The following is a 14,744-nucleotide window of genomic DNA, read 5'->3' as shown; positions in this document are numbered from 1 at the left end:
AATACTATCAAAAATGATAACTTGAAAATTGGAAATTACAAACACAGTGAAAAACTGGAAAAGTTACTGATAAATAGTATTCAAACTGGGCATGGGGGCACACACCTGTAATCACAGTAGCTCAGGAGGCTGAGATAAGAAGATCACAAGTTCAAAACCAGCCTTCTCAAGCACAGCTGACAGTATATTAAAAGCAATATCCCAAAGGAGTGTAATAAATTGAAAAGCTGCCTTGAATATAATTTTATCTAGAAGAATCTTAACTTGATTATACATGATTAAATATTGAAAGGATTGTTGCAAAAAAAAAAAAGGCCATCACAACCAGCTTACAAACTCTCCTTGTCACAGTAAAACTTGGTCAAAGCTTGTCTTTTGTGCATGGCAATCTTCATCTTCCACTGGTTACATGGAAGATGAAGGAAAAGCTAAAAAATAAATAAATTAAAAAGAAATTTTTTTGCGGGTTCAACAGTTCCAGCTTAAAGACACAAAATTATAAGTCTAACAAATACAAATATTATATCCCACAAAGTCCTAGCAAGTCATGCAAAGTCCTACAAAATCAAAAGGCTCAAAATTCTTTAATGAGCCAGATTTGTCCTACAGATCCTAAAAATTCTTTTCCCCTTTCTAAACTTCCCATGGGAATTACTGCCAGAAATTAATCAGGTACAAGTTTCTTTTCTAACTCAATAAAAGCAAAAGAATGCAAAGAAAGAATGATTAATTTCTCAACTCTTTCAACGTGCAGCATTAGAGATGTTCTTTGTTTATTTTAAAAGTTAGATAGCAGCTAATTTTATTTTCCTTCTCAAGATTTATCCACCTTCCAAGGTAGTGAATAACAAAACAACTTACTGGTAGAAAACAATAGTGAATAAAACATAAACTCTTAGATTCACAGGTTAAAAAGACCACAGCTTAGAATAACTCTTTTAAATTTAACAAAGGGAGAAATGGAAACAAAGCTTCTGGCAATCCTAACTGAATTACCAAATTAAATAAAAATTTAGAAATTCCTTAAAGCCACAAATACATAAGGTTTATGAAACTCACAATTCTTCATTATACTTAACATAGGGGTGGGGAGTGGCAGGGACAGGAAGGGGGTGTCTATGTCAGGACTTCTGCTACTGAGAAAAATCAAGTATGTCAGATGACTTCATATAAAGATTGGAAGACCAGAAACTACAGTCACCAGGTTTTTTGGGTACACTCAAAAAATTCAAAAGTGATAGCAAGAGATAAAGTATCCTTAGCCTTGTTAGGAAATAATTATCCCTCACCTGCTTGTGTGCATGATCATAGGAGTTAATGTGGTTGTCAAATTCCTGATGTTTCTGATACTGTTTATCACAGAGTTCACAGTAAAAGTTGGCTCTGAGGTCTTCCAAGGCTTTGGCAATTGCCTTCTCTTTGTCGACATAATCCTGTAAGAACCAGAAAATAACAAAAAATAAACTTGGTAGAACCTAAAAGGAATGTTACAGTCTTATCTAGCAGAGAGAGCTTTCATAAAATTTAGTGGTACTAGTAAAAGCTGGATGAAACACAAGTAGCAATTTGGTGAGGCAATTTGTTTGTGGTTGAACTAACAGTTAATTTCAAATAAAAAATCTAAGAGTGTAATTTTACTTTCCCTTTGGCAATATGGTAGACAAAATACTCTGAACAGTCCTACTCCATCACTGGCTAAAAACCAACAGATTCAATATAAAACAATATTTATTTATTTAGTACTGAGTTGAACCCAGGGGTGCTTAACCACTAAGGTACATCCCCAGCCCCCTTTTTAATTTTTAGGTACTAGAGATTTAACCCAGGGGTGCTTTAACACCGAGCTATATCCCCAGCCCTTTTTGTTTTTATTTTGACACAGGGTCTCACTAAGTTGCTTAGGGCCTGGCTGAATTGCTAAGGCTGGCCTTTAATTTGTGATAGTCCTGTCTCAGCCTCCCAAACTTCTGGGATTAGAGGCGTGCCTGGCTCATTTTCTATTTTGAGACAGGGTCTTGTTAAATTGCTGAGGTTGGTCTTGAACTTGCAATCCTACTGCCTCAGCCTCCTCAATCAGTGGGATTACAGGTGTGAGCCACCATTCCTGGCTTACAACAATTTTAAGGCATTGCTGGAAACATAGGAAGAAAAGTAAATCACGAAAAGGAACCATAGGAGAAAATAAAACTAAACTATGAACTGAAATTGAAACCTGAGTTCCTTAGGACATGTGAATGACACGAGGATTTGGGATTTGAACAAGATGAGGTACGAGAACATTCATTAAACAGAAGAACATGGGATGGAGAAATTCCAGGATCATAGAAAATTTTGAATAAGAATGTTCCAGTGATATTTTTCATCACACACACACACACTCACAAGTCCATCAACCGATGAACAAGTAATTGTCACACTTTCATAAAATATCATAATATAATTTTGCCATAGAAATTACTGATGATACATGCTATAACATGGAAGAACCTTGAAAACACAGATAAATGAAAGAAATCAGACACCAAAACATATTGTACAACTCCATATATTTGAAATACTCAAATTATATTAAAGTAGATTAAATGGTTACTAAGGGAATGGGGAAGGAAGGAAGAACAAATGGCTGAAAGGTACAAGGGTTTCTTTTTGGGGTAACATAAATGTGCCAGAATTAGTGGTGATGGATACACAACATTGTGAATATGCTAAAAATCATTAAACTATATTACTATAAAATGGTTAATTGGTCAATATGGTGTTGTATGAATTTTATCAATAACAACAACAAAATCTACCTTAAAAAATGCAAGATAATAATAAACCAAAATTCAGGATAGTGCTTTAAAGGAGGAAAAAAAGGAATGTAATTATATAGTTAATGATAATGCTTTTTTTCTAAATTAACTAGAAGACAAACAATTGCTTATAGTTTTTCTTTGTATCTTACACATATTTAAAAAAATACCTTGTCAATATTTAATGAAATAATAAGGTGCTAAATGGATCTACAGTTTTTTTGTTGTTGTTGTTTGTTTGTTTTGTTTTTTCTGTTAAAGGCCAAATAGCTATCCAGCTTGAAAAGTATACAACTTTTGAGTCCAGCATAATAGAGAATGTCTGTCATTCAGAACCACTGGGGATGTTGAAGCAGGAGGATTATAAGTTCAAGGTCAACTGGGCAACTTAGTGACCCTGTCTCAAAAAAACAACCACCACCAAAACAAAAACAAAAACAAAAAACAAACAAGCAAAAAAAAAAAACCCCAAGAGCTGGGGATATAGCCCAATGGCAGAGGGTTCCATCTCTAGTATGGGGTGGGGGGGTGGGGGGTGGAATTTTAAACAGGTGCAATGAGATGTGCCAGTTGTCCCAACTATTCTAGAGTGGGAGGTGGGAAGATCACATGTGCCCAGGAGTTAAAATCAGCCTGGGCAACACAGTGAGACAACATCTCAAAAAATACATAAAAAATGAAAATGTGTATATTTCAGACAATTCACCAAATATCTCTGGCTTTTTCTATTATTTCAAATAATTTACTTATTCAACCAATATAGAGTACTTAAATGCCAAGCACAGTATTGAATATAGTGTTTTTATTTGCAAGCCAATAGACACAGTCTCTCCTCAAAGCCCTTTCTGACCAGTATAATAATAATAAGTGAATGTACAAAAATTTATAATTATAAAAGAGGATGTTACAAGAGAATAAGGTAGAAAGGAGAATTGTTTAAATTGGTTGACTAGTAAAGATGTCTAATGAGGGTAATATTGAAGCTAAAAAGGATAAAAACGAACTCTGAAAGAAGATGAAACATGGTATCATGACAATTCTTGGCTATAGACAGTGCAGAAAGAAAAACAGGGTCCAAGTCTGGACCTGAAGAATGCCATATCCAAAGTTCAGGCAGAAAAAGGAGACAATAAGAGAATTTACACAGAAGCAACAATAAAGATTAAAAAGAGAAATTCACAAAAGTATCAACTTTTAAAACTAAAGGAGCTGGGTATGGTGGCACACACCTGTAATCCTAGAGACTTGGTTTGAGGCCAGTCTAGGCAACTTAGTGAGACCCTGTCTCAAAATAAAAAATGAAAAGGAAGTGGGACTGTAGCTCAGTGGTAAAGCACATCTGAGCCCCAGTTACACCCACACATACACATACATAGAAAAAGAAAGGAATGTGATACTTTCATGTCTTAGGCATGTAATAAACCTCATGTTTTCCCTTTTATGAAAAGAAAATGTTTTAAATAGACATAATGGCCCATTGTATTGAATGCTGCCAACAAACAGAATAGGAAAAAAATATTGAAAAGGTCTTTTGGATTTAACAGAGGTATTTAGTGGTCTTGAATAAAGTAGCTCAGTAAAAAGTACAAAAGCCATTGAAGAGTGAATACAGAGCAACAGGGAGAAGAAAATGGGGAGGGAAGGAAGTTGGAAGGGGGGAGATTTCACCATATTATAATTCCAGATAAAATAAAACATACAAAAATTTAACATATAGCGGAGTTCAAATACAACAAGTGGACAGTCCCCTAGTTACATGATGATAAGGTCTCAGGAGCCTACAAAAATCTCAGATATGAAGGATTGGTCTCATCCTTAAAATGAGGACCAGAAACACAGCACTCTCCTTGAAATCATTAAGAAATTTGCCATTGCTTTTCTAGTGGTATCTAGCTTGCCATTTATTTTTCATTTAAGTGATATTTTCCCCAACATTTTATTATGGAAATTGTCAAACATACAGAAAAGTTGAAAGAACTATGCTATGAATACACATTAGGATTATGTAAATATGTTTTTTAAAAAGCTTTGAGAGTTGATGCCTCTTTAAAAACTGTTAAAATTTTATTTTTTTTAAATTAGTTGCTGAAGACAATACAATGATCTTGACATATCAGACATTTGATTCAAATAGGGTATGAATTCTCATTTTTCCACGTGTACATATTGCAGGATCACATTGTTTATACATCCATGTGTATACATACAGCAATCCTAGTGTCAGTTGTATTCTGCTGCCCTCCCTATCTCCCCTCCCCTAAAATTTTATTCTTTTCTCCATTTTACCGTTTTTTATTGTTTAAATAATGCCCTGCTCTTGCTGTTTTTTCATTTATTCCTGCCTTTTTGAATATTTTAGATATTCTTATGCTTTTTTCAAAATCTATCTGCAATACTTTATATGTGTTTTATTTAGTTTTTTGGTACTAGGGATTGAACCCAGGGGCACTTAACAGCCAAACCACATCTCCAGCCTTTTAATTTTTTTTTGAGTCACTAAGTTTCTCACTAAGTTGCTTAGGGCCTCTGAATTGCTGAGACTGGCTTTGAACTCAAGATCCTCCTGCTTAGCCTCCCAAGTCACTGGGATTATAGGCATGAGCCACCACGCCTGGCTACTTAATAGTGTTTTTATAGTTAGTTGCTTCTCCTGACTTTCTCACCATGGTTTGTCTTCTTTTGTGGTTTGTAATTTTGATTGCCATCCCATTCTCTGTAGGAGTTCCTCACATCCTGGATTTTAGAAGGAGTCACTTCCATATATACCTTGTCCAGAGCCTTCACTGGATATGGACTGATTTTAGAAAGCTAATATCTAAGCCAAGAATTCCTGCTGTGAATGAAAAATGTAAATTCCTTAAGGTCTACAAGTGACTTAAGTGTGAAATTCTAACTTCTTATATAGGACTCTTTCCATTTCTACCCTGATAGGGACATCTAGAAAAAAATAAACTTTGCTTTTTTTTTTTTTTAATATTTTTTAGTTGTTGATGGACCTTTATTTTATTTATTTGTATGTGATACTGAGAATCGAACCTAGTGCCTCACACATGCTAGGCAAGCGTGTTACCACTGAGCCACAACCCCAGTCCCTGCTTTTTTCCTTTTACATTTTAAATACGTAATTTACCTTCAATTAATTATTTGAGGTTGTGAAATTATTGTTATGTTCCAAAATTAATGTTATGTTCCATATGAAAAGGTTGGAACCAAAAGGTTCCACTTATCTTAGAACCTTTTATTGAGCTGGGTGGGGGTAGCTCAGGGGTAAAGTGCTTGCCTAAAGTGTACAGTGTATACAAGACACTGTGTTTAATACTCAACATTAGCACCACCACTACCCCCCAAAAAGCCTCCTCTTATTGAAAAGTTTATTCTTTTCCCTACCTTCTTTGTTTAGTTAGTAGCAAAATATGTAAGAGTGTGCATCTTGGTTATTTTTTCTGTTCCATTAGCCTATCCCTGTGCCAAGATCATACTATCTTACTTATCATAGCTTTATGAAGACTTTTATGACTGGTAGAGCAAGTCCTTCTATCTTACATAGTTGTTTATGACTGCTTTGACTATTCTTGGCTTTTGGCAGTTCCATATAAATTTTAGAATCAGCCTATCAAGTTCCAACAAAATCCCATTGGGAATTTCATTGTGTATTACACAATGAAATATATGAGGAATTATATATGAAGAATTTTTTTTTGGAAAACAACATCTTTACAACACTGAATTGGCTACCACAAACAAATCACTTTAAATTGAAATTTCATTCAATTGTTCTTAAATAACTTTCAATAATGTTGCATGTAGACTTTTTGCTGTTAAGCCTTTCACATCTCAATAGATGTATTCCTAAGAACTTTATCATATGTATGAATTTTTGTGGTACTGGGCACTGAATCCAGGGTCTCACACATGCTAGGCAAGTGCTCCACCATGAGTTACACCTTTAGCATTAACATGGCATTTAAGGATATACATATTTGCTATCCTGTGTCATACTGCTCTAGTTTATCGTACAAGTTTTAATATATAATACTTTTTTATCTTTCAGTCCAAAATATTTACCAACTTCTACTGTGATTTCTTTTCTAAAGGATATGTAAAGATGTGATTTAATTTCCAAGCACAGGACTTTCCTTATCTTTTCATTGATCACTTTGTGGCTTGATAACTGTTCAAGCAAATGTTCCATGTTTTATATTTCTCATTTTTTTGATTGAGTTCATAAGTATATACTTAACTGTATATAATGATTAAGTAAAATTTGTTGTTTGTTCAAGTCTTGTGAATGTTGTTGATTTTTCCCCACTACTATCACACGAGAGCCATGTTAAAATCTCCCTATAATGTTTGATACAACATTTCTCTTTATAGTTCTCTCATTTTTGTTTATTTCCAGTATTAGGGGTTGAACACAGTGCTCTACCTTGAGCTGCACTGTCAGTCCTTATTTTTTATTTTGAGACATGGTCTTCCTAAGTTGCTCAGGCTGGCTTCAACCTTGACTTCAAATGTATTATGCCTGGGATAATTAATAGCATAAGATAAGATAATAGAGAATGCCCCAAATATATCAGTAGTTATAAATTAAATATAGTCAAACTCAGGCAGGATGTCAGGCACATGCCTGTAACTTCAGCTACTTGGGAGGCTAAGGCAAGAGGATCACAAATTTGAGGCCAGCATTGGCCTGTCTCAAGATAAAAAATAAAAAAGGGCCAGGGATGTAGCTCAATGGTAGAGCAACCCTTAGTTCAATACCCAGTATCAAAGCGGGGGAGAAAAAAAGTTTAACTTTTTTTTTTCTTTTTAAATTCCAAAACTCAACTACACCATTGACCAATTGACATTTGGCAATATCCAATAAATTGCAATCTGCAGGCATCACTATATTTTGAATAACGTTTCTTGTCTTCAGACAGGTTTAGAAACCATTGGACTAAATAAATATCCAACAAAAAGACAAAGATTATTAAACTTAATTTAAAAAAATCCAATTATATGCTGTTTACTAATGATGTACCTGAAACCTTACAGAGGTGGATGTTAAAGAAATGGAAATACAAATACACACACCATACAAATTAAACAGAGCCAGTTGTAGCTTTTGTCAGCAAAACAGACATTATCACTAGAATTCACTTCACTGGTAAGATAAACACTGTTAACATCAAAATACACAAATCAAAAACTGACAGTCAGCTGGATGGGCACAGTGGCACACATCTGTAATCCCAAGGGCATGGGAAGCTGAGGCAGGAGGATCTCGAGTCATGCTAGGCAAGTGCTCTACCACTGAACTATATATCCCCAACCCTCTTTACTTGTTTATTTTGTGACAGGTTCTCCCTAAATTGCCCAAACTTTCAATCCCACAGCCCCAGCCACCTGAGTCACTGAGATTACAGGCATGTGTCATCATGCCTGGCAAAATAACAGATCTTTGATTTTTAAGGCTGACAATAAATTCTAATGACCACTGGCTGAAATATATTACTCCTTTCCTTCTTCCACACTACTTTAAAGAAGTCAAGATCCTAGATTAAATTTATGGGCAGTTCAAAGTAGTTGTGAGACCTTATAAGCTCTCATAAATTCCTGGGTAACGATAACTCACACAGCTGATGGGCTATAGTTTTGCTTCTTGAACTCCTCCTTTTTATGGTAGAACAGATTTTTAAAACTAAATCACATTTCTTTTTCATCTTAAATATCACGAGCAAAATAAGTTTCCATATGATAATCTTAGTTAAGTCTGTTTTATATCTTCTAATTTACCTATTTTATGAAAGAGACTTAGTGCACTATAATGACTTAAAAGGAATGATCCCTGATCAGGCTTTTCCACCCCCTTGGTATTGGGGATTGAACCAAGGGGTGCTTTACCACTGAGCTACCACCTTAGCCCTTTATTTTTAATTTTGAGAAAGGGTTTTGCTAAATTGCTGAGGCTGGCCTCACCTTGCAATCCTCTTGCCTTAGCCTACCGAGCTGCTAGGATTACAGGCATGTGCCACTGTGCCCAGCCTGACCTGGTCAGCTTTTTGAAAGCTAACTTACAACATGTTCTGAACTAGTTTTATATATAACTAGGTCCTTATAAAAGGAAAATACCGAAAGAATAAAATTCAACTTGATACTTACACAGGGCATAATAAATCAGTGCTTTAGAATTGAGTTTAATTAGCAATGAACAAAAAAATTTCTCAACTAGTTATTTTAAAATTTATCTTGTTCATTTAAGAGACAGAGAAAAGGAAAACCTTATCCATTGGCATCAAGCTTTCAAAGTACTTTTCTTTTTTCTTTCCTGGTGGTACTACGGATTGAACCCAGTGCATTGAACATTTTAGGCAAATTTTCTAACACTGAGCTACATTCCCAGTCCTTTCACTAACAATTTTACCTCTGCTACTGCTTGATTATATGTGTACCAGGTACTGTGTTTTCAAGTACTAACTAGTAAGGCATGGTAGCACATGCAACCTGGTAGGGTTAGACAGGCAGATTACAAGTTTGAGGTCAGCCTCAGTAACTAAGACTCTGTCTCAAAATTATAAATAAAAAGTACTAGGGATGTAGCTCAGTGGTAAAGCACACCTGGGTTCATTCGCCAGTACAAAAATCAAAAAACAAAACTAAATCAGTAACTAATGTAATCTTACCAACAGACTTATGAGGTAGTAGTAGTATCTTTATAATTTTTACAGAGGCAATAAACAGGAAAATAACAGAAACCTGAGAACTACTACTAGTCACCACCAAATGTAAATAAATACTGTCATCAAGAGAGATCTATTTCACCAAAAATGAGTATCTCTTTTACAGCGTGAAGACCAATGACACAAGAATGACTTCATTTAGTTACCTTGTACTTTTGTCTTAGTTCTTCTGTGTCTTCTTTTTCTACTTCTAAGACACGGCGGCGTTCGGTAGCATCTTCGGCATAATCGAGCTTGACAAAAGAGATAAAAATTAGTTTTTTTTCCTAAAGTATCCTAAGATTAGCTATGAAAAAGTTATTTGCGGGCTGGGGTTGTGGCTCAGTGGTACAGCATTCGCCTAGCATGCTGGGTTCGATCCTCAGCACCACATAAAAATAAGTAAATATGTGTCCAAATACAATTAAAAAAAATAAGTATTAAAAAAGAAAGAAAAAGTTATTTGTACTACAATGTTTGAAAATAAAAACTTATGAATTTTGCTCAGCTACCTCATGCTTTATTGTCACCCCACAGAGAAAATAGCATACAAAAGAATTCATTAATCTGGGGCTGTGGCTGTGGCTCAGTGGTGGATCACTTGCCTAGCTCGTGTGAGGCACTGGGTTAAATTCTCAACACCACATATAAACAAATAAATGAATAGGGATCCATCAATAACTAATAAAAATTAGAAAAAAAAAAAAAGAATTCATTAATCCTTTCATGATGGTGGCTCCCCCAACAGGCACATTTGTTGATGATAATTGACTGCAGTTTTCTGCTACCAAAGAATTAAGGGTAAATTAATAAAATATTTGAGGCAATTAAAAAAGCAGGTATTGCCAGGCACAGTGGTACAAGCCTGTAATCCCAGCATCTTGGGAGGCTGAGGCAGGAGGATTTCGAGTTCAAATGCAGCCTCAGAAATTTAGTGAGGCCCTCTACAACTCATTGAGACCCTGTCTCTAAATAAAATAAAAAAGGGCTGGGGATGTGACTCAGTGGTAAAGCGCCTCTGGATTCAATCCCCAGTAACAAAAAAAGAAAAATCCCAGGCATCACAGATGATACCTATACACAACTCTACAAGGGGAAGTTTTCTACCCCGCAAATATTTAAAAAATTAACACTGTCTATTGAAATAAGCACTAGGTCTGGGTCTAAGTCTGATCTTGCCTCGCTGTATAATCCTGGGCAAGCCACTCTTTATGCCCCAGTTAAAACAGTGACATTATTTACATCCTATTTGCTTCGAAAATAGTACTAAATTAGACTGTAAAAAATAGTTTTAACTGTCCAAGGGAAATTATTAAAACTATATTCCATCTGGTTGGGTATAGTAGCAAACGCCTATAATCCCAGCAGCTCAGGAGGCTGAGGCAGGAGGATCATGAGTTCAAAGCCAGCCTCAGCAACTTAGCAAGGCCCTAACCAATTTACAAGACCATAAAAAATGAGGGGCTGGGGTTGTGGCTCAGTGGCAGAGCGCTTGCCTCGCACATGTGAGGCATTCGGTTCGATCCTCAGTAGCACATAAAAATGAATAAACAAAATAAAGCTATTGTGTCCATGTATAACTAAAAAATATTAAAATATGTATATATAAAAATGGGGCTGGGGATATAGCTCAGCTGGGAGTGTTCTTGCCTCTCACACACAAGGCCCAGGGTTCAATCCCCAGCATCACAAATATATATATATATATATATATATATATATATATGTGTGTGTGTGTGTGTGTGTGTATACATACATATATATATAAATGGCTGGGGATGTGGCTCAGTGGTTAAGTGCCCCCTGAGTTCAATCCGCGATCCCCCCCCAAAAAAAAATCTATATTCCATCACATAAGCATGCTCTATTGGCATTTAAATTTAGAGTTAACTCAATTTTAAACATCCATTAAATTAGTGGTTAATGAGATCAATTTACCTCCATTTCCATTCGACCCATGCCCATGACATCATACTTGACAACAATTGGAATGGGATCTGTTCTTCCTGTAACAGGAACACATAATAAAGGTAAGACACAAAGCTAAGCCAACAGCTCACTTTACACATTAGGTTTGGGTGGTTAGAGATCTTGCCTTGGAGTGCAGAGACCAGAAAGCTACAGTGAACCAAATACAAGCCATTCTCACAGCTTACATCCAAAACTTCCTGTCCTAGTTTAAACCCAACTAACCACTTTGGTTGATCTTCCAGTTGGAGACAACTCCACATTACTATGGCAAAATTAAAATAGTAAGTAATGCAAACCAATTCTAAGCAATGGCACCAGGAGGTTTAAAATTTAAAACATTAGAAGTTCTTTTTTGAAACAATCCCAGAATAACTTCCCACCAAAAATCACTTTACCCTGTCCACTAATATCTCCCCTTACTTAAAACTGGTAATAACTCATCTGATAATCTAAAATAGTCAAAGTAATATTTTTAAACATGATATAGTAAAATTCTATAATTACAAGTCAGTATGGGTTTGTTTTGTTTTCGAAAGATGCTTACAATTTTAAATGGGGCTGTGAAAATTTTTTAGTTTTAATCTGGTGCTTGAGGTCCCATTTCCCCAAGTGGATTTAATACCAGCTGTGGTCAACAGTAAGCTGTGAAAAGGACTAGTTGCGAAGAAAATTGACTTTAAACTAATTGATCTATGCTGGAGATTTTTTTTTTATAAATATATATTTAATCCACTCATAACCAGCCAAACAAAGCAAAATGGGGCAGACAAGCACTTTACTACCACAGCTGTTTTACATCACAACTTGCGCTGTTCATTGTGATGTAAGCCCACTGAAAAGAGGACTTACCTTATCCGTTGTACACCTTTAGTAAAAAAACACAATGTTTACTTCCCTCATCATTTCACTCAGGCTGGTGTAAACAATTGTTTTTTGTTTTTGTTGTTGCTGTTGTTGTTTTGTTATATATACATATATATTATACCTTTGGGCTAAAAACTGAGTTTTGTCAGGCTAAATCTGAAGTAATGGAAAAAAAAATTTTTTTAAATTTGATGATCATGACTGGCTTGGGTCCTGCAGAAAAAAGAAGAAACCATTTTCAAAATGAAATGACTAGCAACCACTTGTATCCAGTTGCTCCATATTTGTGGGATTTAATTTTTGTCCTAAAAACAAATTCAGAAGTTTACCTACTTAGTACCACAATCCCATTATTGTTTTTAAACAATAAATAGGGAGATAATTAGGAATAATTACTATAGTTTAAAAAACTGCTTAAGTCAATAAATAACATCTTATGTCAGGGGAAAAAACGAAAACCCCAAAAACTTCTAGAATAAAGTCTTCTTTTAGATACTAATGAAAATGCACTACTACCTTATGCCCAATGGTATAATAAATAAGCAGTGACTGCAATCTTTAGCAAAAGGACCAAATTAAAGACAGGTTATAAAAATGACTTCCTAAGTGCAATATCACTTTCATAACGTCTCAATCAGGGATTTACTGGTAAAAACAAATGGTCCAATGACAGAATTGAAAAGAAATTTATTTTTGTTTCTTTTTTGATCTATCAGAATTTGTTTTTTAAGAATCAAAATATTTTTGGTACAAATTCATCACCTCTGTAAACCCCTGTTTATAAACTCTGCATTAGTACTTTTGCCTTCTAAGGCAGTCAAAGTTTGTTTTAATTTATTTATAAATTGCAGTAGCCAAGTGCTAGTGCCCATTACATTGGGGGGGAAATCAAGTTTTTGACAGTATTAGAATTTAATGTGTAACTGATTTTTTTTTTTTTTTTGGCAGTTCTAACACAGATACATTCCTTCTTAACATTACCCTTTAATGAACAAGGATCAGACAAGTTGCATAAGGAAAGGAAAGGAAAATGAAAAAGACCAAGCAGAAGGATGAAGGCTACAACAGAGAAAGTAAGCCTAACATATTGGTGCACTGATGACAAAAGGAGTAATTCAGTCTGAAAATAAAAAATTACCACTGCTAAGTTTACCATCACCACAACAAGTCCAGGATCATAATGCTGTAAAAAAGAAACACCATTTGTTAGGAAGAAACCATTAGGGTAGGAAACAGGCCTTCTAGCAGGCAGACAGGATAGTGTAAAGTACCATTTGGGCTTTGTCCCTCCCCCAATTTCAGCTGAGGACAGAGGAAGGACATTTTGTGCTGTAACAGCTGTTTTCATACTGGTCAGACAAGGGTGTGAGATTTTTGTACTGCTACTTGAGAACATGAACACTCTCCTTTTCAGTAATGCAAGAGTTGGGGGATGGGGTGGAGGTGCCAGTCAGTTTAAAGGGAGAAAATTAGCTATAGCTTCCAATCTCTCATTTAACTATTCGTTCTACTAATGATGGGATTACCAAATGGGGAACATATGGGATTTTTCCATAAAGAAATCACATCAAAGACCAGGTCAGATCAACTGGACAGTGATCAACTCATTTGCTTCACTAAAAGAAGGTTTGGGGAAGAGTATGGGGAACAAGGGTTGGGTTTCAAGACCTCTCTGAAAATATATAACAATTAAGAGGTCCAGAAAACAATCTTGTATATTCAATGCTTGGAGAATGTTGTGAATTTTTCTTATAACCGAATAAAACTCTTTAAGTGGTTCTCCCCTTTGTTTCCTGCTAATGAAGACTTCCCAGGCCACCCAACATTCATCTTTCTCCAAGCAACAAAGCAACCCTTTGAAGGAGAGCTTCAGAGAAACTACAGTAAAAAAATAGCATTAAAGCAGGGCACCTTGCTGCATGCCTTAAGCCTCACTACTAGAAGGCTGAGATGGGAGGATCACCAGTTCCAGGCCAGCTAGCTGGGCAATTTAGTGAGACCCTTGTCTCAAAAAAAAAAAAAAAAAAAAAAAAGGCACCAGAAGAGCCATAAAATTTACAATTACCCCATTCAGAGTTAACTCACAGAAAATAAAAAGTTTGGCTTTCAAAGCAATCTGAGGGCCAAGTACTAGTTTCTTAACATTATTAAAGAGGCTATAGGCCATGGAAAAATCACAATGGGAAAAGACACTAAATAATACAGACAGAAAGAGGCTGCACCAAGTTTAAAACAAACAAACTTAATTATTAATTTTGCTATCAATAATAATTTGCAGTGATAATTTTTCAAAAGATAGGTAGCAGACTATCTGGTAATATGTGTTCTCTACAAAACTCGAAGTTTTTTTTTGGTATGGGGATTGAACCTAAAGGCACTTAATCACTGATTGATATCGCCAGTCTTTTTTTTT

The 14,744-nt window shown here is 35.4% G+C and overlaps 1 protein-coding gene across 6 annotated transcripts in view; it reads right to left on the bottom strand.

Annotated features, from left to right (window-relative positions):
* Gpatch8 (G-patch domain containing 8) overlaps positions 1–14,744 on the bottom strand; it is a 95,685-nt gene that overhangs the window by 22,241 nt on the left and 58,700 nt on the right. For 3 of the 6 annotated variants that reach the window (XM_046442787.2, XM_058578767.1, XM_046442788.2), the window contains 4 exons: positions 13,470–13,514; positions 11,435–11,502; positions 9,664–9,750; positions 1,290–1,433 (listed from right to left, as the gene is read on the bottom strand). In XM_046442787.2, coding sequence (XP_046298743.1) covers positions 1,290–1,433; positions 9,664–9,750; positions 11,435–11,461 — 258 coding nt within the window. In that variant the 5' untranslated portion in view covers positions 11,462–11,502; positions 13,470–13,514. The remainder of the gene's footprint in view (positions 1–1,289; positions 1,434–9,663; positions 9,751–11,434; positions 11,503–13,469; positions 13,515–14,744) is intronic. The other 3 variants (XM_046442785.2, XM_046442786.2, XM_058578766.1) reach the window with 1 other exon arrangement.

This window comes from Marmota monax, unplaced genomic scaffold, assembly GCF_021218885.2.
Source record: "Marmota monax isolate L192 unplaced genomic scaffold, Marmota_monax_Labrador192_F-V1.1 WCK01_AAM20220418_F8-fsc00205, whole genome shotgun sequence".
Taxonomy (NCBI): domain Eukaryota; kingdom Metazoa; phylum Chordata; class Mammalia; order Rodentia; family Sciuridae; genus Marmota; species Marmota monax.
The sequence above is the reverse complement of the archived record's forward strand: the minus strand, read 5'-3'. Positions and strand labels throughout refer to the sequence as shown.